General features: G+C 39.5%; 3 protein-coding genes across 5 annotated transcripts; 2 read left to right on the top strand and 1 right to left on the bottom strand.

Moving 5' to 3' along the window:
- The first annotated feature begins 1,280 nt into the window (after positions 1-1,280).
- LOC143463017 (piwi-like protein 1) lies at positions 1,281-11,197 on the top strand. 2 transcript variants are annotated; one of them, XM_076961371.1, is made up of 23 exons: positions 1,281-1,363; positions 1,952-2,101; positions 2,213-2,353; positions 4,783-4,920; positions 5,053-5,134; positions 5,379-5,511; positions 5,639-5,763; positions 5,858-6,026; positions 6,154-6,275; positions 7,045-7,153; positions 7,276-7,413; positions 7,725-7,828; positions 8,013-8,118; positions 8,241-8,393; positions 8,454-8,576; positions 8,769-8,855; positions 8,930-9,043; positions 9,258-9,361; positions 9,428-9,498; positions 9,575-9,731; positions 9,831-9,956; positions 10,223-10,370; positions 10,611-11,197. In XM_076961371.1, the coding sequence occupies exons 2-23, from the start codon at positions 2,038-2,040 to the stop codon at positions 10,725-10,727; spliced, it is 2,631 nt and encodes an 876-aa protein (XP_076817486.1). In that variant the 5' UTR covers positions 1,281-1,363; positions 1,952-2,037; the 3' UTR covers positions 10,728-11,197. The 2 variants fall into 2 exon arrangements, with proteins under 2 accessions (XP_076817486.1, XP_076817487.1); XM_076961372.1 differs by lacking the exons at positions 1,281-1,363; positions 1,952-2,101; positions 2,213-2,353 and adding an exon at positions 4,005-4,124.
- A 1,295-nt stretch (positions 11,198-12,492) lies between these two features.
- On the top strand, positions 12,493-15,689 carry LOC143463021 (claudin-22-like). 2 transcript variants are annotated; one of them, XM_076961380.1, is made up of 5 exons: positions 12,493-12,753; positions 13,105-13,210; positions 13,418-13,539; positions 13,708-13,801; positions 13,947-15,689. In XM_076961380.1, the coding sequence occupies exons 1-5, from the start codon at positions 12,586-12,588 to the stop codon at positions 14,003-14,005; spliced, it is 549 nt and encodes a 182-aa protein (XP_076817495.1). In that variant the 5' UTR covers positions 12,493-12,585; the 3' UTR covers positions 14,006-15,689. The 2 variants fall into 2 exon arrangements, with proteins under 2 accessions (XP_076817495.1, XP_076817494.1); XM_076961379.1 differs by having other exon boundaries at positions 13,677-13,801.
- A 203-nt stretch (positions 15,690-15,892) lies between these two features.
- On the bottom strand, positions 15,893-22,437 carry LOC143463018 (C4b-binding protein-like). The gene is made up of 13 exons (XM_076961373.1): positions 22,248-22,437; positions 21,545-21,630; positions 20,636-20,734; positions 20,277-20,442; positions 19,488-19,691; positions 19,154-19,339; positions 18,772-18,963; positions 18,074-18,265; positions 17,549-17,737; positions 17,125-17,313; positions 16,735-16,887; positions 16,460-16,629; positions 15,893-16,283 (listed from the first exon to the last, which is right to left on the bottom strand). The coding sequence occupies exons 1-13, from the start codon at positions 22,303-22,305 to the stop codon at positions 16,146-16,148; spliced, it is 2,022 nt and encodes a 673-aa protein (XP_076817488.1). The 5' UTR covers positions 22,306-22,437; the 3' UTR covers positions 15,893-16,145.

Genomic DNA, 22,437 nt, shown 5'->3' with positions numbered 1-22,437 from the left:
GATAAGAAAATCTCTCGTTTCTGAAAACAAAAATCAGCTGTCTGGTGACGTCACCGTTACGCTTGCACTCTGAAAGTCGTGTTCATTTTCACTGTGGAAATGAGGACTTGAGGAGGTGAGTTGGGTTTTAATCTCTGTTAATCCAATTAATCTGAATGCTATTTAAAGTCACGATGGTTTAGATTAGTTAGACTTGCACTGGCGCTTTATGAGCAAATTACATTACACCGCCAGACACGTAGATATAGTTGCGTTTTCATGAACGACTACGTTTACCGCGCTCTCTCTTTTGTTAATTAGTCAACATTTCCGAACCACGTGTTTGGCGCTAACGTGGCGGTATTTTTTGTTGTCACCTGTTTCATTCTGTTTGGCGATCCTGGTTAGATCCGTCCAAGTTACTGTATTACCGATTTTAAACTGTCAATCCGTGCGTTTATACGATGTACCGTACTTGCTTAATTTAATCTGAAGTACTGGTAGGCATCTAAGTAGCAACTTGCTAATATTAACATGAAATAACTGATCATAACAAATTAAGCAAACTTTATTGTATAAACACCAATTGATTGTGAACGAACAAAGGGTTATCCTTCAGTAAACTAGGTCACTCAAAAATTTGTTTACAGTGCATGCTCGATTTGTCCTAAAAAAACAATTAAACATTGTATTTGGGATAATCACCGAATGCAAATGTCTTTTATTTGAGATCTGTATATTCTAAAACTGGTGTGAACATCATAGATACATTGGTCACATGTGTATATCATTCATAGTCCATAAAGTTGTACGATAAATATTCAATTGAAACAGTGAAGCTTCTCAAATTTTTTGTCCAGCAAGTGATTGCCATTAAAGTGATTCATGGGTGTCAATTTTTCAGTGGAATGGTGTTTAAGTTTTTCAATTAAATATAAACATGTGATGAGGTCACACAGATACATGCAGTGAAAGCTACAGCTGGAGGCTGGTAGCTCTGTGTGTTTGGCAGTTGTTGTAGTTTGCTCTAACTGTACGCCGAGCGCCATGCTCAAAGGCAGCAAACACTAATTTTAAATCTTGGTACGACCAGGCTGGAAGGTGAATTCTAGATCTACCAAATATGAGGCAGACGCTCTAACCACCAGGCTATTTCTTGCGGACGAGTGAAAAATAGAATGTAAACCATTAATAGTGGGCTGACATAATTAGTAAATCAATGATTAGAACCTTAAGCTAATTCCAATTTAACGCCAAATAACCAAGATCATCTTTTCAGCACATTAGCCTACTTGTCTATCTTGGAAAATAAGTTAACAAAAGCATGAAGCATAGTCTATGAAAGTTGGATCACGGAAATCTGTTTTTAGCCTTGGCCATGGTGGTCAGTTATTCACTATATTTTTATTACATCCTCATCGTGTCTTTAACCTGCAATCAACAGCATCATTGTCATGCATTATTTTCTCAACACGATCATTTACTAGTGATAAGTGAAAGTTGAAATCATGTTGGTAAGCATCAAATGCTTCTGTCAAATTCTTCATCAGTCCTTCTGTAACATTCAAGGACATCTTTTACTAAATGGTTAATGATAATTTATTACCAAACCATCTTAAGTTATAACTATTCTCATTGAAGTAATGCATTAATTATATCCTTTAAAATTAGTTTCACCAAATTTGCTGTAAATCCAGTGTTAGGCTTCCTCTAGCCAAGTGTATCTTTTTCATGAATTTCTAGCTTGCCAGTGTTCACTATTACTGTTACTTCATGTAGAAATGAGGTTTGTATTCTGGTTGTAAAGTATAGGCTCATGCTATAGGCCTAAGCAGTTGCTTTTTTCTATAGACTGGTTCTGTGTATTATTAGAAATAGCTATCAGCAACACAAAAGCCGCAAGTTTGGTGTCGGTCAAAGAATAGCACAAACCAAACAGAAAATTTATTTCCAATTATTTTCCTGTTTCCAGTACTTAGAGGAGGTTAGGAGAAGTGCTAAATCATTTGATTTAATTTTCCGACTAACCACTTATACGACACAGCATCTTGAGTTGAAATGGAGGAACAAACTAGAGCGCGAGGAAGAGCAAGAGGACGAGGACGTGGTGCGCCACCTGATGGTATGATTTTGATCGATTAAGCTGTGTTTTTCATTGTCGAGGATAACTTGTACTTTGTATATATATTTATATATGTTTTTAAACGAACATTTTTGCATTATTCTTGTTCAGGCGATGGGCCCCGTGCCCCTGTTCGACCTGGCGGGTCTGGGGCTAAAGAACTTGCTCCTGCAGCCCAGGCTGGACCCAGTGGGGAGCATGCACTGCCATCTCGTGGAGTGCGACGTGGAGCTTTGCAGCCTCGAGAGGGAGGTAGTGTGCAAAATCAGGGTTCTTTTGTGTAGAAGTATTTATATTGGTGCAATGCTGGGTAGTTGAACTTTTAACAGTTTAGAATCTGTGTTTGAGCATAATTAGCTAGAAGCCAATTTCATGTTGTTTTATCTGTGAAATAAATTAATTCAAACTGTCGGTTTTGAGATCATTTTGGGTGATGTTTATACTGTTTGCCCTGTACTGTATGTGATTAGATTTTGGAGTTTTTCTCTCCATCTCATGTCCCAACAGCAGGATAATCCAAAGCTTGCATTAAGGTTCCTTGTTTTCCATTGTGACAATTCTTGAATTTTATTCAACACTTATTCCAAGACTAACATGAATTTTGAAATATCAAAACTATCTTTTAATTTAATTTTTACGCTGCTATTTCTTGTATAGTGGGATTATTCTAGTAAAGGGTATTATGCTTGCTGCTAGATTTTATGCCCAGCTGATATGAAGTCTCAGTATAAAGCGGAAGTTGATTATTTCCCTTTATTTAACTTTCTACTTGTGAAGTAAATTAAAAAGTGAAGTCTTAATGAAAAAACATCAACTTTTGCCACCAATCCTTTTGTAACTTCAAGTTATGGTTTTGCAAATTTAATAACAGTTTCAAAAACTTGTTAAGGTGGGTAGTGAGTTTTATTTGGACAAAAACACTTTGTGGTCACAAGGACGCGCCAAGCACAGCGTGGCGCCGACTTCCCTCCAAGCTGGTGTGATGTCATAAAGGGCATCTTAAAACTAGCTGCGATTCATTTGTTCCCAGCAAAGTGAGATTTTTCTTTGTTGCTTTCTCCCACCGAAAGTGTTGGACAATATAGCATTGGAGGACAGCGCACCAGTTTATCTCCTGCTGGTTTATGCTCGTCCTTACTGACAAACTCACCATAATATTGTAGTACTGAGGTCAAACTGATCGTCTCCCCTTTCGATTTTGGCTTTTTTGTTAACTTGAGTTTGAGTTTGCGTTGGCATTACGCGTTGTTTCCATTTTGAAATCTCCCTTGAATGAATTTTTTTACGGCATTTTCTGTCTCAGTGTGACGTAAGAGGGAAGTGGTGAATATCCTGACACTGTTATAAACCCGCAATGCATACAATGACGTCGCAAAAATTGCATCATTATAGTAATTTTGCAACGGTAGTGTAGATTCATTTTGTGTGTATGGGCAGTAACATCACTGTGAATGAAGTTTTAAGCAATTTAGGGAAATTAGGTCCATCTTGACGCGGGCAGTTAGTTAGGAATACTGCCTTTGACTTGAAACTCTGTCATTCGAACTGGCTAAGGGATGGGAAAACTTCTTATCCCGTAAATCGTCGTTATTTTGACACAGTCTATTTTCCACAATTAAAAAGCAGCTTCATCGTTGAATGACGTCACGTTGAAAACGCGTTCGAATGAGGTGAGTTCCATTGATTGGTCGCAGTGCGCGTGCAGCTGATACACCGGCTAACAGCGGGAGCACATTGTTTCAAGCTTAATAGCAACGTACTCCAGCTTTCATCGTACGATTGTTTCGTTTCAAATTGTTGCTTTTAGCTGCCAGACTTAAGCGATTAGTTCAATATCCGCTCTTTCGTTCTAATTCTTCGCGTGTGACCGCTCCTTAATTACGATCTGCTTATTGCAATGCATTCCCGTGATTGTATTGCACAAAGAAGGGGACGCGTTAACGCAAATAAAAAGGCGGTCTGCCGGCGCAGATGGACGTTTTAGTAGAATCATGAAATGGCAGCCAACAGCAGCAAACGAAAGGTACGCAGCATCGTTTAGAATATTTTTGAAGTGACCGAAATGAAAGTACAGACTTCCCGTGTGTGAATGAATTTGTTATCGATCGTTGCTTGGCTGAATTCCATTCGATTGTAACTGTTTGTGTTATCACACCGCAATACTAAAGCGTAACCTTCGAATGATTTTATAATATTCTGTAGTGATAGTAGCGTCATGTTAAAAGAAATTATTGTACAAAGCGGTTATTCGTTTAGTTTCGCATCTAACATACTGAGTTCGTGTTTAATTACAAGTTGTGGTGGAAAAAGCTTTTCTGGTTTGCCAAAGACCATTTTTGCATCAATGGTTTTCGGCAAATTAATTGTTACAGCCGCAGTTGGCTCCCGTCTGGTCTAATATTAACTGATAATTTAATTCAAGCAGTTTGTTAGATTTATAATTTTGTTCAAGTTGCCATTTTATCTGAGATAGGAGCTAGTAATACGTCACAATTACTTCCTGGTGTAGTGGAAGCGACACTGTGTCGTTTTTGATAATATGTTTACATGTGTTTCTGACAATGCTTTTCTCGATGCTGGAGCTTTTCATTGTTTTTTTTTCGATTTTGAAGCAATTCCGCAGTTGTATTTAGCGATGACCTTTACACTGACCTGCTTCAACATTCGTTCTTTTATTTTAGGCGTTGCGGAAGCAACACGTGGCGTGGCCGGAATGGCCCTGGCGAGACGCCCGGGAATTCTTCTTGGAAAACGAAGTAATTTTGATCCGTCTTTGTTTGATCCTAAAACGAAACCAGAGCATATTACGGACAAAAGAGGTAAAATGCAGTGTGACATCATAACTTTCCCTTTGAAAAGTCATAAACGGATTGCATGCATAAGCAAAGGGACATTCCAAGATCCCTTCAGACATCAATGATTAAGATAAAATGTGACTTACCTTACCGCAGGTAGCGGTGGAAAACCAGTGGATCTAATCACAAACTTTTTTCCCCTCGGTTGTTCGCGGAATTGGGTGCTCTACCAGTACAGGTGACTATAACAGCGGCAATACCAGTAGCTGTGTCGTGAAGTACTATAGTGAATATTTTTGTTTGAGTGATCGGTCGATTCAACCAACGCCCGGGTAAAACCACGAATTTTTAGCCCAACGACTATTCAACACCCAGGCGTTGGTTGGCCCGTTCCAGGTTTAATCGACCTGGAACCTTCTATATTGATACATAGGTTCAGTTTTTTCTCTTAATGTGGTCATGTGTTTTTATTCCCTTGTCAGGGTCGATTTTAACCCGGAAGTTGATCACAAAGGGGCCAGAAAGGGAATGTTAAGAGATCACACTGAGCTGCTAGGTCCGGTCTACATGTTCGACGGGACCATGCTGTTCACTACTAGGAAACTCCCACAGAAGGTGAGAAAGCTTCTTTTCGCTGAACTTAGACGCCGTGCCTCACGCAAGCGGCTGTGAAATTAAAGGGTGGTTCGCTGCATGATAACTAGTTTTTAGCAGCGGGTTACACAAGTTCTGGTGTCTTTAGGAGACTGAGGTTTTTTCCAAACGTCGCACAGATGGCAGCAACATCCGCATCACAATCTCGCTGACTAATGAACTTTCAGCTAACTCGCCGGTCTCCGTGCAAATCTATAATATCTTGTTTCGCTGGTAAGTCGCACCTCACTGTCCTTAACGTACCCGCCGTCAGCTCCCTTCTCAGCAAAAGAACCGTTAACCGCGTAACTGCTTCGCTTCTCTGCAGGGTATTGGAAAAAATCGGTATGAAACAAGTTGGCCGTAATTACTACAACCCGACCATGGCTTGCAACGTCCAATGCGGCAACATAAATTTTGAGATCTGGCCTGGTTTCGTCACCAGCATACTTCAGTACGAAAGGAACGTCTTGTTATGCGCCGAGATTTCGCACAAGGTGAAGTCCCTTTTAAAGCGATTGAAGTTAGATTGTTTTGCCGTTGGTATAAAGTCGTAATATTCTGTATAGCGGGGTTATCAAGAATTTTACTCATAAGTTTAACGAGAAACGTTCTTTATCTCAGTTGATGAGGAAAGACACAGTGCTTGATATCCTGTACCAGATATCGGCCGATTGCAAACGCTCTGGAAGAAACGTACACGATGAAGCTCAGAGATTTCTGGTCGGTCAAATCGTGCTTACAAGGTTAGTACTGTGCAGTCTCATCAAAGCTTTCCTGCGTCACTCGAGTCGACGTATAAAGTGTAAACTTGCGCGGGTTGGCATTACGCTGGATGAGTTTTTTCCGCTCCAGTTCGCCAAACCGCTGTTTTAGCCGGTTGTATATATAATATATAACACAAATAAAAATGCTGTAGATTCGGATAAAAATAGCCAAATGTTAAGCAATCGTTGCTCTCCACGTTCGCTGCGCCATCTCAAGTGATTTACAATCTAATCCATTCAATTTGGGTCAATGGCGTAATCGCTAGTAATCCGTCGTTTTGGATGGAGATTAACGGAAATTCCATTGCCGCCTGATTTGTCTTTCCATAAAATCCGTTTTTTATTTATTTCCAAGTAATTTAAAAGCTTCTTGTGGTTCAACAGCGTGTTAAAGTTGAAACGCAAATTGACCTGCTGGTCACAGCCATATGTTCCTACGAGTTGCACGCTAAGTGCTTTAATGTACATGGCGGATTAGACGGTTTTCGTCATAAAGATACACGGTTAGGCCAGTCAGTTATATTTAGTTAGGAAAATACAACTGCAAAAATGAATAACGGTCATATCAATACGTAATTTGATGCGCTGGAGCCAAGTTCTCCTGCGTAGCATCTTTTTAAGGTTTTACTGCGCCCGCCAACGAAGCGGCCACATTGTTGCGTAAGATAGCGCGTAATAAAGCGAATTTATTTCGTCGAAATTTCACCATAGTTCTGTGCACATCGATGCAGGATTTTTTTTTGTTCAGGTACAACAACAACACTTACCGCATCGATGGAATCGAATGGGGGCTCAACCCGAGCAAAACTTTTGAACGGCGAGGAACGTCCATATCGTACGCGGAATACTACAAAGAGGTAGATTTGCTGCATGGAAGTCGTTGTGTTCGTTCTGTTTCGATTACAACTGAGTTACGCTTGTGTGTAAGACATATTACTATTACCGCTTGCCTACTTGACAAAACCTTGCATTTTTTCAGCAATACAACATCCAAATAAAAGAACTTGGGCAGCCATTGCTCCTGTCGCGTCCAAAGAAGCGAGAGATCAGACGAGGAGGCTTAGAAGTAATCCACCTCATCCCCGAGCTATCTACTGTCACTGGACTCACGGACGAGGTTCTTCTTGTCTTTATTTCCACGCGAGGTTTATTCTCGGGATTGCGCACGCTTAGACCAGGTTGATTGTGTAAGGGGGACACATAGCTCTGTGTTGTGGACACCAACGCCTCTGAATTTTCACGTTATGTTCGATGGTTCATTATGTGTTCTGAGCACGTGGTAAACTAGGTTAATTTGATTATGCTTAATGAAGCATTCACGTTAAAAGGAACTTGCCTTCAAACCGGTCAGCCTTTAGTCACCTCGTTATTAGTTTCAATTATCGAATGATGACATCTCTAAGTTAAGTGACATTTTTTTGTTCCTAGCTTCGAGCAGATTTTCACACCATGAAGAAGTTGGGCAACGTAACCAAGCAATCTCCCCAACAAAGGGCCGATACTCTCAACCGCTTCATCCGAAAAATAACCGGGTAATAATAAGTTAAATGATGTCTTCTGCTATAACCAGAAACACGTTAACCGATGCCACTTTTATACTTGTTTCTTGTACGAGCGCTTCTATAAGCTAAGCACTCTATCGCTTAACACGTCATTTGTTTCACCATTACCTAGTTTAAATATTTGCTAATATTAATGTACAAACGTCACTTTCAGAAATGACGAGATAAAGCAGAAATTATCGGAATGGGGATTGAGATTCGACAATGACCTGGTTAAACTCCAAGGACGCGTCCTCGATCCAGAGCAGATTGTGTTCCAGGTTCTTATTACTAAAGATCGCTCATTTCACCTCCTTGCTTATGCTGTATCGTCAACTTTCAACATAACACTTGTTAAACCCAATCGCAATCCCTGTCCATTCATCTTAGTTTTCGTCCGCAGAATAAGACCGTCACTGGAGGGCACCAGGCGTCGTGGGACCGCGAAATGCGCGATGCGAAACTTGTTCGATCCATCAATCTCTCGAATTGGTTCTTCATCCACGTTGCACGCGACAGAAGCTGTGCCAGTGATCTTGCCAAGAAATTGTGCCAGGTGAACCCGATCGCGTTTTGACGAAGAAATTTCGTCCGCTATGACGCAACAATCGTTTAGGTGTCGATCGCGATGGGCTTCAAGATGGCCCACCCAACTATGGTCGAAGCGACGGACGACCGAACCGACCAGTACCAGAGAATTATCAAGGACGTGCTGAGCCGTAACAAGAATACGCAGATGGTGAATATCAAAATCCTGACTTCTTCAGCATGATTCTAACTCTGGTTAAGAGCAGTGGGATTTGTCGACGGATTATGAATGAATTTGCTTGCTTTGTGACCGGTGCCGTAATAAACGTTATAACGCTTCCATATAGATTGAGAAAATTCTACCGTATATTGAACCGGCAATGCTGTTTAAACTTTTATTCAGATTTTATGCTTATTGCCAAGCAGCCGTAAAGACCGTTATGACGCCATAAAGAAGCTCTGTTGCGTCGATTACCCAGTTCCGAGCCAGGCAAGTGATTGGATAGCGCGTGTTTTCAATATTTCAAAACCTGCCGCTATAATTGGAGCGACTTTGAACGGCAGGTTGTGCTCGCAAAGACGCTGTCGAAGCCCCAACGTGTCATGAGCATCGCTACGAAGATCGCCATTCAGATGAACTGCAAGCTTGGCGGAGAGGCTTGGGCCGTAAAAATTCCGGTAGTTTACCTTGAAATGCCTCCGCTTGTGTTGTAATCTCGTAATCCAATTAGAAATTCTAATTGTATCTTTAATAATTCTTTATCCGTTTTCCAAATTTTCTTAATTTGTTTTATTTCTCCGTCAATCCTCCATGATCCGCGCCCAAAACACCTCCATGCCATCTGCTTCGCACAAATTCAACTGCGGTCGCTGTTTCTGGAACTGGCGGCAGTTACGACAATGCATGATCATTGGTATCGACACGTACCATGACTCAGCACAGAAAGGTCGGTCAGTCGGCGGTTTCGTGGCGAGTATCAACAGCAATTACACCAGGTGGGTAAATCCTACGATTCACGCTCCATGTCGGTTTATCGCTTTATGACGTTACAATGCTCGCAGGTGGTATTCTAACGTCACTTTTCAACATTCCGGCGGCGAACTGATAGACGGCTTGAAAAGATGCATGATGGGTGATTTGAATTGTCACAATAACCAGTATTACGTCGCAATGACCACAACCGCCTATTAATGGACTTTACGTCGCAGGCGCTTTGGCGAAGTTCCGCCAGATGAACGGCTGTTTGCCAATGCGCATCATAATATTTCGCGATGGAGTTGGCGACGGACAGCTTGAAATGGTGAAAGACCACGAGATTCCGCAACTGCTGCAGTGCCTTCAGTCAGACCAATCCCAAGATTACAAGTAAGCGCGGTGATTCGCTTCTATCGAAAGGCGTTCTCATCTGCAGCGAAGGCGAGCTCTAGTGAACGTTGAACTTTTCATTTCGTATTTGACGCTCAGACCCAACGTGACTTTTGTGGTGGTGAAGAAACGAGTCAACGCGAGGTTCTTCAACCGCGTGCACGACAGACTCCAAAACCCTTCGCCTGGGACCGTAATTGATGACGTTATCACCCGCCCTGACTGGTAAGTTGCTGCGGGTGGACGCTATTGACGTTACTTTAAACTCTTCGGCTACGTCATATTCACGCTCGTACGTAAACGTTTCAGAGGAAGGTTTCCCCGGCGACGCGGATCACTGCGCGCGACACGATAGTGCAATTTGTTGTAGCTTGGACTTCGATTCATCCAAGCTCGGCTGATCTGCACTGCTGTGTCGTCGCGTCCTTTCGCCCGCGTCAAGTCGAGCTACGATATAATAGGTTATTACGACGTAACTCTCTCTCGTACAGGTACGATTTCTTCGTCGTCAGTCAATCGGTGCGCGAGGGTACGGTGACGCCGACGCACTACAACGTCATCTACGACACGTCGACGTTAAAACCGGACCACATGCAGAAGCTCGCCTACAAACTCTGCCACTTGTACTACAACTGGCCGGTGAGTTAGACTTGAGAACGGAGCCTCATCCCGTTACAATGAGAGAGAATGGTTATGGTTGGGTGATTTTGAACCTTGCTTGCAGGCTTAAAACTTTTTTCCACCATTTAAAAGAAGAGAGTGTTCAGTTGTAGATATTCTATGAAATACTGGGCATGAGAATGCGGGCATTAGCGCATCGTCAGCCTGATCATAGCCGCCGTTTTCTTCAAACTCACAGCAGTTTGTAATTCTTTTCAGGGAACTATCCGCGTGCCGGCACCCTGTCTCTACGCCCACAAGTTGGCGTTCTTGATCGGACAGAGCGTCCACCAACCGGTGTCAGCGACACTTCAGGACAAACTTTACTTCCTGTGAACCCACTTGTTCTCACAGACCCGCATTTTAGCGGGAATGCAAACTTTACTACTTCAGCTTGTTTATAGCAACCGCTTATTTTTAAACCTTTTGCAAATCGTGAACAAGTTTCAGCCAATGGCTGGTTTGTGAGCCAATACTGCCTTGTTATGTTGAAGAAATTCCTTTTTTAAACGTTTTCATGTTATGTTATCTTCCCCGCTGCGCTGTAACGATTTTCGGTCGGAATTCTTCGGTATTAGTTGCCTGCGTTGTAGGGACTTGGTGGAAAAGTTGTCCACCAACTGTACATTAGTATTTAGCAGATGAGAACAAATCTCTCCGTGAAACGGCTAGCGTCAAACCGCGGTTCATTATTATGCATGCTATTCAGTTTCTTTGTATCTGTTATCGGTACCACAGCATATTCAACTTCAGTTCGTTTCATTTCCGTTCTTCAAATAAAAACTTTCGTGCAATATTATAGTAAAAACGAAGAAATGGAATTAAGCGGGCTACAGTGTAAAGCTAAATAGTTTCACTAAACTGACACATTACCTCGCAATATTCGGCCTGCCCCCTGACTATATAATCTTGGTGGTGAGGACTAGGGTTTTACCTTGATGCCACAAATTGTCTTCACAACTGTAATGGGATTTCGTCGGTCTATTCTGCCAGATTCTTGACGCTCAACAACTTGTAGCTGCAGCCAGATAAAATACTCTGAAGATTGCAACAAACAACCTGTGTTTGGAGACAGCGTTCATCTGTTAAAGATAAAACGATTGCGATTTCCATGGTTTTGTTCTATGTAACAGGTGGTAGTACGTCAGATGTTCTTTTTTCAGTGCGGGGATTACCCTAGCAAATGGCGTGTTAAAAACTGGCAGATCGCATGTTTAGGTTAGTCTAAATTGTAGGAGAAAATTGATGAAATTTGACTTTTTTGGCCCAAAATTGCTGTCTTAACTTAACATTTTTTTCAAGAGTTAGAGATATGCGATTTTAATAGGATTTCATCAAATAATAGTACAAGGTATACCGAAGCGACATGACAAAATTTCATGGAGCCCCATGTGGAACTTTTCGCAGAAAATAAATTGGATGTGGCCACACCTGATAGTTTCGAAACAGTTTGAAGAAAAGGCTGATGACAGCAGTTCATTAAATCATAGATAACAAATATATATGGATATGCATATGTGTTATCTATGATTAATAAGGGAACATCTAGCAGCATTCTTTTAAACGTTAACAAGTTAGTTTCAGTAGGCCCATGTAACATGAAGAGTGTTTTTAAAATGAAAATACCTTCACTAAAGTTATGAGAGAGTTAAATGAAGTCAAGATATAAAAAATACAAAAAAACAATATGTTACAGAAAAAAACACTCGCATTTCACGGATCACATTAACTCGCCTTTGATTCAGTTCAGTAACCATGACGTAAGCAGCTTTGTTCGCGCGCAATGGTAGGATTTCGCTTTAAGCCAGCGCAGGGAAAGTTATAGTTAGTAGAGAAGTGTATCAGTCATAAAAGGAATGTTAAATCCAGACAGAATTGTTGTACAGTATTTACAAGTCATTAAACTCATTCCTTCTAAGCTAAATGCACATATACTGTGATAATAATGCATCAATACATACCGAGGTTTTCAAATTAATGAGATGCTAAACTCGATCATAAGCCCCCAGGGCGTGTGATTTCACAACTGCTTTTCTTGCAGCATAAAGAACAGAAAATGAAGCAATGAATTATCTCCGTGTATTCATAGAAATGTTATAGAATCAAGTTGTTTATTTTATCAAGTAATGCAGCTGCTATGTTCTTAGGTTCAGAATCTTAACTTTATCAAAAAAGTTAAAGAAAAGTTGGCAACATGACTTCTATGAAGGCTCCTGTCATAATTACAGCAGCCTGTCTAGTTCTAGTTCTTTCAGGCTTAGTTCTGGTCTGTTTGTGCACATTCCTGCCTTATTGGCAAGTACTAGAACCGGTAATTGAAGAAGCTGAGATCATTGGACCTATCAAAGCATCAATGCAAAGGGTAATTGTCTCAGAGTTATTTTCTAATTTATGAGATGACTTGAAATTTCTTGAATATTCTGGAATACATTCTTGAATTCATTAAATTAATTGATTTTTTTATAAAAATTATATTGTACGGTCAAAACATTTTTTTCGGATGAATGTTAACGAAACTAAGTTGTTTTACATTTTATACCAAAGCTAACCGAATGAAATCTAAAAACAAATTTTTTTCCTTAATTCGTTTTGAAACAAGTTACTGCTTTTTGCTTATCTTTTCACTAACCCAGATCAACTAACAACAAATTTCATGACTGACTAGATCGAAAGATTAGGATGAAATTCTAATCTCTTCAATTTACAACTGCAGAACAATGGACTGTGGAAAAGATGTGTTACCTACTCAGACACTGGAACGCATTTCTGCGATGATTACGACGATTTTTTCTTGGGCCTTCCAGCGATTTTACAACTTGGTGAAGTTATAGCGCAAGTTTTCTTATGTTCATGAATTGTCCTGATTAACAGTTACCTAATAATCCAAAATCCAAGAGAACGTTCTTGCTTTCATTATTGACCAAACTTAGACCAATATTGTTCATATTTTACTGAAATCAACAATATTAAGTACTTGTTTGCGTTCATCAAGCTACAATTATGATTTTCCATAAATATTTTTGCAGCTCGATATCTCAGCATAATTTCAATGGCAAGCGCTATTATGTCTGTGGCTGCAACAATTTCTGGATTGCTGTTTCGTGTTCTTTGCCTGAGGAAAGATTGGATGTGTTTGAAAATATTAATGGTAAGACATACTTTAGTGAATGCGCATCTGAAATATAACCCTAAAGTTTGATTTAATTTGTTAAAAAAGGTTTAAAACGTAGATTTAGTTGCTTTTTATTATTTTCTAAAACAAGTGAGTTATTTCTGCCCGAGCAGGTGATTTCCCTAATGGCAAATTTCTTGTCAGCCCTCGTATCTGCTGGGACCATTTTATACGCGGTCACCATCTATGACAACCAAATTACCAAGGACAATCAGGCTTATCTTCCATTCTCTGCAGGGTAAACGTGATACGAAGCTTCTTGCAATTATTGTCATTGCTTCGTGACTTGAATGCTTTAATTTTTTACAAAATAATCGGATATTGTTGGTGGACAGGTTAAGTGTAATGAATAGAAGTCGTTTTTTGATAATCCTCCATTATAGGCCAATTTACGAGCGGGGAAGCTGTATCTACTACGGTTGGATCGGAGGAGGATTTCTAATCTGCGGGGCAATCATGAGCTTGATCGCCGTCATGGTTGGAATAGTCGCCCTGTGCCAGAAACAAAAGAGCACCTACACGGCAGTGCGCAGAAATCCACCATCGCTATAGTTACGAGTTGTGAATGGGCAGAGATTGAGGCGTTCATCTTCGCCGCTTCATCCTAATTGTTTTGTTAATATTTTAAACACAAAGAAAATCCGTGTGAACCTAGCTCCAGTAATGTCGTAAAGAAGCTCGTACAGTAAATGCCCAGTAAGTTGACCATCCGCATACAGCGCTGTTGTCGAATGATCGTGTCAGTGGATTTCACACCAGAACATGACGTCATCTGTATAAACTTGGGCCATCTAACAATTTCGTTTGTGCCTGTGCAGTTACTTACGCGCGTACAGTTACTGCAAAACAGAAATGTGTAAAGATATTTCTTATTAACATCGCTGATAATTCTCACTGAAAAAGGGTGATGCCAACCTAAATTCTGCGAGTTTGCGTGCTTATGTCTGTAATACAGCGGACTACTTGCATAACCATTAAACGTCTATGGTTAACCATATGTGTCAGAATTCACTTTTTTCAGCGTGTACGTGAATTGCGAACGCGATCAAAAACTGTTTGTATCAGCTTGGTGAGAAAAGTGAATCGCGTCGTTACACAGAAGAAGTCAAGCTTAAGGTTTCTCAGAAAAGTAAATTAGGTGATGATGAAAAGCAGAAAGTGTTGGAAACGATTCATAATATGGATGAAGCAGAACATGGTCATGGATTATCTATGCTAGGCGGCCTCCTAGACGTGGTGGATCTACATCTACATGTAAATGTTGATGATAAGCCAAAAGAAAAATTAGAGAAAGCAAATGCTTTAGAGGTTTGGGCATTTGGCCTTGTTGAGTTGGGCGACCACGACTCCGCTATAGTATACGCAACAAAAGCTTTAAAGGTTTTTACTGAGCAAAACTTACCAGAAAAGAAAGCTGCCTGTCTTCAGTGCCTGGGTGTCTGTTCCTACTACAAAGCTAATTATGAAAGAGCGTCCACTTTTTTTCACGATGAGCTCCGTTTGAGATATCAGATGGTTCCAGAAGACAAACGAGAGTGATGAGAGCATTGCACGTGTGAAATACAATATTGGACTTTGCCAAACTGCTCGAGGAGGTAACTTTAAGCTTCAGGCTGAGACAACGTTGGGTAAGAAGATTTGGCCCGTTCCTGCCTGCAAGACTTGAATTTGTGAGAGTGACAACAATGAAAAATACTTTAACAGATATCTTTGTATCATTCGGATTTCTTGCATGATTGACTTACATGATTGCATCATGATTGACGTACATACATCAATTCCAAAGGTAATTTATGAAGGCTTATTATGTGTTACATAAATGCATGCATTTTAGCAAGTTCATTCACACTTAAGAAAATCGTATGCAAAATAGTTTGTATTTAATAAATTTTAAATAAAAACTTGATACTTGTTGTTCAATTGTTTTACAATGTAATTCATCTTTTACGTTTGTGCATGTAAAATGTTTATATAGAATGTTAACTCTTTCGATATTTTATGTGATAAAATAACTTTTGTACATTTTTATGGCGTGGTTTATTCAAAACTCGGTTTCTGTATTTTTAATGTTTCGTGTACATTTTTATACATTACTGTATAATAATATGTTATATATTAGTTAGTACATCGTTTGTTGAGTGACTTGTAATTTGCTGAATTAAGTGTGTACATATGGTTTTAAAAAGTAATATATGGGTAAATATGATCGTAAAAGTAGTTGTCACAGGTTTATGTCAGGTTTAATGCAAGACTTCCATAAAAACAGGACATGGCATACGTCATCTACAACATTGTAACATGCCCGTTGAATGAAGGCTACTGTACCGACAATCGTTAAACCTGATTTTACATTTTGCGCCAGCAGAACAAATGGAAAAACAAACAGCGTATATAACAAGACACAACGTGTTCATACAAATTTTTTTAGAAATTATACGTATAAATATGAGTCATGCAAACGCTAACAAACTATTTAGCGTTAAATTTGACATTACATTTCGGAATTTAAATTTGTTTGAGATTGTCTCAGAACAAATGTAGGCTACAGTACAAAGGGCTAGCAAATGGGGTCACAGGTCATATCAACAGGACAAGTATTCTAGGCGGAGAGCTATAAAAGCTTGCCAGGAGCGGACAACCAACCGTATGTATCTCGCTAATACGGGAGTTGGAAATACCGTCGTCTTCTTGCTGGTCGTGTCAGTGTTTCCAGCGAAAATCTGAAAAAGTATTGTAAAAAATGGATGAATTTCGTGGAGGTAAAATTGTCTACATGACGTCAGATTAGGCATGTTAGGATACCATGAGTTGATGACGTAAGCGTTTTAAGGTAAACGCACAAAACGCAGATTGAGTTACTTAGTTAAAAGAATACGACGTCATAACAAAATCTCACCACGTCCCTTCCGCCGCGTTTGATCATCTGCATCCGGTCCGGGGAAATTCCGTATGATATTTTGAAGCTTGTGATCCAGGCTGGGATGTCAGTCGGCCTGCCCTGCGTCATAACCCCGGTGATTTTCATGGGGTAGCCTAAGTCCACTTGGAGCCACTCCCCAATTAAGTCTGGAATTAAGATTTCGGTGGTTGTAAAATTCACAAGACAGCTCGTTAAAAATAAATGAAATGTTGTTAAATTTTTTTATCAGGAATTTATAATCAGACTTATACTTCGTCGTGGAATCCAGGCACCAATGTGGTCGTGACTCTTTTGATTTTCCAACCTGGCCCTGTAAGCTTCATGGCCTTTGTAGAAGTATGACGAGGCAGTCATCGCTTTGTCTGGTACTTTCCCTTCCTTGATCCCTATCGGACAGTGAGTGTCTGAAAAAATAAGTGGCTTGATGTTTCTAGCTCTTACTTATTTAAAGTTAAGAGTTTTTTTATAAACGTTGCATTTTCAATCATGAAGAACCATCATGATGTAATCGCTAAAACATTATCAGCAAGAAATTAACTAAACGTTTATCTGTCGACGATAGGTCTTAATACCTGATGTATCGAGTTCTGGAACAGTCCCAAAGCTAAAAATTTCTATCCTGAAAACCGGTTGTTACTTACACTCGCAAGATGGCGTGTCCATTCTCGACAGCGTCCAAGTCCCATCAGCCTGGCATGTGCTGGTATTACGTCCGATTAATACGAACTTGTCGTCACAAAAGTAAACAATCTGTTCGTTTTCCAAATATGGTAATGGGGGATGCTGGTCCTTAAAAGACCCGTGTGCGATTTGCTTCGGATCTGGACAGACTGAAAAATAGTTCCTTACATTTTAAACTCGCAGGAGAAACATCGAAAGATTCTGTTATGTTCGACATTTCTCATTTCCTGACTTACGAAGTGATTCACTGAATTTACATTTGTCAAATTATTGATTTGTTTTGTGATAGGCTGGCGAAGTATAGTTACCAAAAACGTTTATTAATTATTTTCAGCATATATTTCAATACGCAGCTTGTAAATTTACTGTAGCCCTCAAACATACTTCTTCTACACCAGGGCACCCCGTATTGTGAATCCCAATCTCCGTTTGATTGACAGGTCGTGCTATCTGGGCCGTTTAGAACGTAACCATCGTCACACGCAAACGCGATTTCTTCAGTTTCGTAATAGGGTTCCACGATTTTACGGTTTATGAGTTGACCGTTGGCGAGCATCGGATATTTGGGGCAAGCTGGACAAAAGATTAAAGATTTTATTCACATGTTACGTTCATCAATGACTGCAATTAATCCATTTAATTCCCTTGACTAAGCTTTGAAAATAGGATAAAATTTGCTTATGCGAAATCATTATAGATCTACAACATCTGCCTCAATGAACATCTTTTGATAGCTTAACCTTTGACTAAAACACAGTAGTTTCATCTAAGCCTCATGCATCTAATAAACTAGACTACACAATATTCAAGCAATAAAATACATATTCTGCCGTACACATAAACAGGCTACACTTGCTCTTGTGCGCTTGTTCAGCGTCTCATGCTATACCTTCATATACTGTGACTTACTTCTCTTGCACACCGGAAGATCAACTCCTCTCAAACTCCAGGAGCCATCCACGAGGCAAGTGCTGATGTTGGAGCCGAGAAGGAGGAATCCCTCATCGCAGTGATAAGAGACCTGATCCCCTTGGAAGTGAGGAGGAGGTGGATGCCTCTCCATCACCTTCCCGTGATCTATCGTCATCGGCTCCGGGCATCCTATAAAGAACAATGAGAAGTTAGCATTTGCAGCCGGATTCGTTCCAATTTATACCAGTTGAGCGGCGTTTAAAAGTGCAAAGCCATTAAGTCAAGGTCGGACAACTCAATCAACGTACGATCAAACTCAACGGCTATTCAACCCACAGATTTTAGTTGGGTCATCCTGGGTTTAGCCGTTTTGGGTTTGATCGTCCGTTGGTTGATTCGGCCTGGAATCATCGGCCACACAGGATACGTCATTCTGATGCAGACAATGCTAAATGAACCGAAGATTAAAACACATAACACTAAATTTGCTAACATGTAAACATTGCACTGATATAATCTTCTTTAAGTTTTCGTTTTTCCCCACAACCTACAACAAATCATAGCGTTTGTTATAGTCTGCACAGTAAACACGTTGTTGATGTGTGGTTTAATAAGGCTGTTCTGTAAGGACTCTGTGTCTCGTTAACATAGGACTCTGTGTCTGTTCTGTAAGGACTCTTTCCAGACAAACTCACCAACAATGCATTCAGGAAAATTTTCCACCGTCACGCTCCACTGGCCGTCTAATTGACAGGTGCTTACACTTGGTCCAATCAGGTTGTAACCGTCGTCGCAAATGTAGATGACGTTGTCCTTTTCCAAATATGGTCTGGATGGATTGGGGTTCGAGACTTTTCCTCTTTCAAGTGGGAGCGGATGATGACATACTAAACATCACACAAAAATAGACTGCTTTATAAAATGAAAATAGAGTTTATGCTATGAATAGATAAATATTATACATAACATTCATAGAAAATATTGTTTCAAATTTTCTCAAGGTTCTAAAACCAACATCAACCCTTGGAATCAAAAATCGAGAGTAAAAATGCTACAAAGAGATCTTAGTTTACTCACCGCCGCCGCAGAATGGAAGTTTGGCCAAAGACCAAGATCCATCAGCCTGGCAGACTCCGACAAAGTCTCCATTTATTTCAAATCCATCATTGCATTTATAAACGATCAGGTCACCTTCAAAGTATGGCGTGGCTCGCTCTAGTGGCATCAAGAAACCAAATTCGATCGACGGTGGCGTTGGACAGGCTGAGCGTAGAATAAAAAATGTTATAACAAAATTAGTTGCTTGAGAACGGTCTAAGTAAAATCGTTCAGTGATAAACTTATGCTTATACATTATCTGTTATGAAGATTTTAAAGCATCTAGAAACCCTGTGCAAAGCAATGAATATACTTCTTCTACAACTGGGAAGACTCCCGAACGGCAAACTCCACGCTCCATCCTCCTTACAAACGGTGACGCTTGATCCCATCACAGAAACAAGAGCAAAGTCATCCTCGCATTCGTACATCACCTTGGAATCCTTGGCGAAAAGTAAGGAGCCGGAGTTAGAACGAGAGGTTGTTCCGTGCAAGATGGATGGAGGTGGCAGACAGGCTGTGATTCAAGCACACAGAAGTGTATTTTTAAGCTGGTATTATTTGCTTCGGCTCAACACATTGTGGCGAGCCTTAAAGATCAATCAGGATTTCTTTATTGAAATGTTTATGGTATTAACTATTAACGTATATTCATGCAGCAGAAATGTAAGGATTATAAAATTCTACATGAGTTTAGACTAAAATAGCGTGGCGTGGAAGAACTGAAATTCCATCACGATCAGACGATTTATAACACTTTTAGATAGGTTGGACTCAAGGTATACAACCATCATACAACTTCTATAGGCGCCTGTGCTCTTCCTACGACGCATACGCGTGTTATAACGCCCTCGAAATTGATTTGATGCGTCGTTTAGTGTAAAGCTTATCTGAACAAAATGATACATAGTTGTATGAAGTTTGACGTTATTGTAATATATGCATGACCCGAGCATAAATTGGTAAACATGTGATTTATTGGGCACTGTTAACTCATATTTGTTAATAATTACTTCATCTTTATAAGTCTGATATATCACTACTCAAAAGACATCACCAATAAAAATAGATTAAGGAAATCGCGAAAAGTCTCGCTTCAAACCTGATTCGGTGTTTTCCAGTTTAACGTTGGTGCCAAGTTCTTCTTTGACGTCACCGTACATCCCAAGCTCGCCCTGCGTACAACTGCTGTTCCCCATATTACACTGGTCCTTGTCGCAGCAACAGAAGCAGACTTTGTTGACCGGACGAGGCATGGAGCAGTATTTCTATTTAAGAAAATCCAAAGTATACTTTTAAATTTACTGAGATATTCAACTAGATACAAGATTCATCGGTTAAGTTCGCTCATTTTAAAAAGGTATTTACTTTCCTCAAAACATTGATACACGTTTTGTGATAGGCTTATAGTTCGACGAAGACCCAGTTGAAACGTTGTACGATATTACACTAAAATCTCACCACATTCTGCTGATTCATGCACGCGAGTCTCTGTTTGCATGACTTGGTTATTCTCTGGCCACCTGACCAATCCGTCCTCACCGCGGTAGCGCACGCGTCCTATTGAAATAAATGCCACATTTATGGTGGTAAATACGAAAAAATTACGTCGATGATTTACAGTTACAGAAAATTATATGAAAAAGATAACGTTTCTAGTAAAACTGAAAGCAATTATTTGTAGCGTTTGCTACACAATGGACAAGCGAGAAAGTAAATTGGTTGAACTCAATTCCCGCTTTCAAGAAATATTGTTTAATTAGATAACGTGAAAGGTATTTTAGTCTATAGGTTAAGATAAGCCTTTTCAAGGTTCCAACTATTTGTTTTCAAAACAATCTTCTGAAATCGCCGAGAAAGTTTATACTTTAATCGCATTAACTCGAACGCGCTAATTGGTATGAAATATGCCCAAGTGTTTATGAAATGGGGAATTCTACACGAATACTTAATAAAATTGGCCAAATCACTTTCCACTCATTAAAAATTAAAACCCGGCAGTTTAAGTTGCCGTCATGTAAGAAACTTTAACTGGGTCAAAATTTAACTAAGTCTAATACAATTTTAATAGCTCGAAATATATTTGTCCAACTTGAATCAGTGGTATACTTACAACGATAAGCTTAAACAATGTCACAGAAAAAAATAATACTTTTCGCCACAAAGAAAAGTTGCAATCAACTTCTGGTAGCCGGTTAAATATCACAAAACTTTATGTGTAGCCTACATTATATGTACAGTATATATGTATATTATACATGCAAATTGTATGTAGTGCATTTTTCCATGTTCTTTCAACAATCTTTAGAAACCAATAACTACAGAGGTTAGGTCTTGAAGAAAATGCTATGTTTTGACAGATTTGCTCACATTGATCCCGGTGCAAAGCTGAAGTTGAGCGCTTTTGTCGCATTGCTCGTGTGAGGGCGCATTTGTGCATCGTAGACAAACCAAACCTGGAGAATATTTAACAATTTTTTAATATTACTTCACAAATTCCGACGACATTATATAGATACTCAATGTTGTCTTTGGGATGAAAATCTGTATAAGCTAATTATTTAAATTTATATTATACCTGACACCGTTCAGTTAATACAATCATTTCTAGAATCCATATTTACAAGTACTTCATGTTAAGCGTAAATACATGATTTTAAGACAAAAAACCTAATTTATTCGCTCAAATTTTCAAGTTTTGGAGATGTTTTTATCCGGCATGCTACTTTGATGCAATTACAAAATAATGAACACATATGATTAAGAGAATAACATACATAGACAACATAGTTTCCAAATTAAAACACCAAAAATGTTTCTTTATTCAAATAAAATTACTTTTCTGAACAGCGAAGCGAATGTAAAGCAGTAAAAGGTTTAATAAAAGTTTGTGTTTTAGTAAAAGTTATATTTTATGGTAAAATAAAAGCTTAGAAAAAGCATTATGGTAATCGTATACTAACTTTTACATGCTTTTCATAATTACCTCTTAATATTTCGAAAAATCACTCCAAATCATATATTTATTAATGAATATTTTCAACTTCACTGAAACAAGGTCACAAATCCTTACCTTGGCTTATATCCGCAAACAGTAACAACACCATGAGATGAACAAACCGGCAAAACATCGCGGTTTATAAAGACAATAATTGCCCCCAAGTCGGAAACCTTTAGTTGCTGTTATATGAACCACGAGTGCTTCGCTTTTCAAGTCGATTGAGTTTTGATCAGCCGAACTAATAACTTCAAAACGTGCTTCA

Source organism: Clavelina lepadiformis, chromosome 6, assembly GCF_947623445.1.
Source record: "Clavelina lepadiformis chromosome 6, kaClaLepa1.1, whole genome shotgun sequence".
Lineage (NCBI taxonomy): Eukaryota > Metazoa > Chordata > Ascidiacea > Aplousobranchia > Clavelinidae > Clavelina > Clavelina lepadiformis.
This window is presented reverse-complemented; position numbering and strand designations above follow the sequence as displayed.

Excerpts from the sequence above, each read along its gene's own strand:
- LOC143463017 (XM_076961371.1), top strand. The coding sequence starts at position 2,038 with ATGGAGGAACAAACTAGAGCGCGAGGAAGAGCAAGAGGACGAGGACGT. Across the intron at positions 7,414-7,724 it reads TCACTGGACTCACGGACGAG|CTTCGAGCAGATTTTCACAC; the intron begins GTTCTTCTTGTC and ends TTTTGTTCCTAG. Across the intron at positions 9,499-9,574 it reads CTTGAAAAGATGCATGATGG|GCGCTTTGGCGAAGTTCCGC; the intron begins GTGATTTGAATT and ends TTTACGTCGCAG.
- LOC143463018 (XM_076961373.1), bottom strand. The coding sequence starts at position 22,305 with ATGTTTTGCCGGTTTGTTCATCTCATGGTGTTGTTACTGTTTGCGGAT. Across the intron at positions 19,692-20,276 it reads ACTGGAAAACACCGAATCAG|CCTGTCTGCCACCTCCATCC; the intron begins GTTTGAAGCGAG and ends CTTGAATCACAG. Across the intron at positions 16,888-17,124 it reads GGACACGCCATCTTGCGAGT|ACACTCACTGTCCGATAGGG; the intron begins GTAAGTAACAAC and ends TTATTTTTTCAG.
- LOC143463021 (XM_076961379.1), top strand. The coding sequence starts at position 12,586 with ATGACTTCTATGAAGGCTCCTGTCATAATTACAGCAGCCTGTCTAGTT. Across the intron at positions 12,754-13,104 it reads TCAAAGCATCAATGCAAAGG|AACAATGGACTGTGGAAAAG; the intron begins GTAATTGTCTCA and ends TTACAACTGCAG. Across the intron at positions 13,802-13,946 it reads TATCTTCCATTCTCTGCAGG|GCCAATTTACGAGCGGGGAA; the intron begins GTAAACGTGATA and ends CCTCCATTATAG.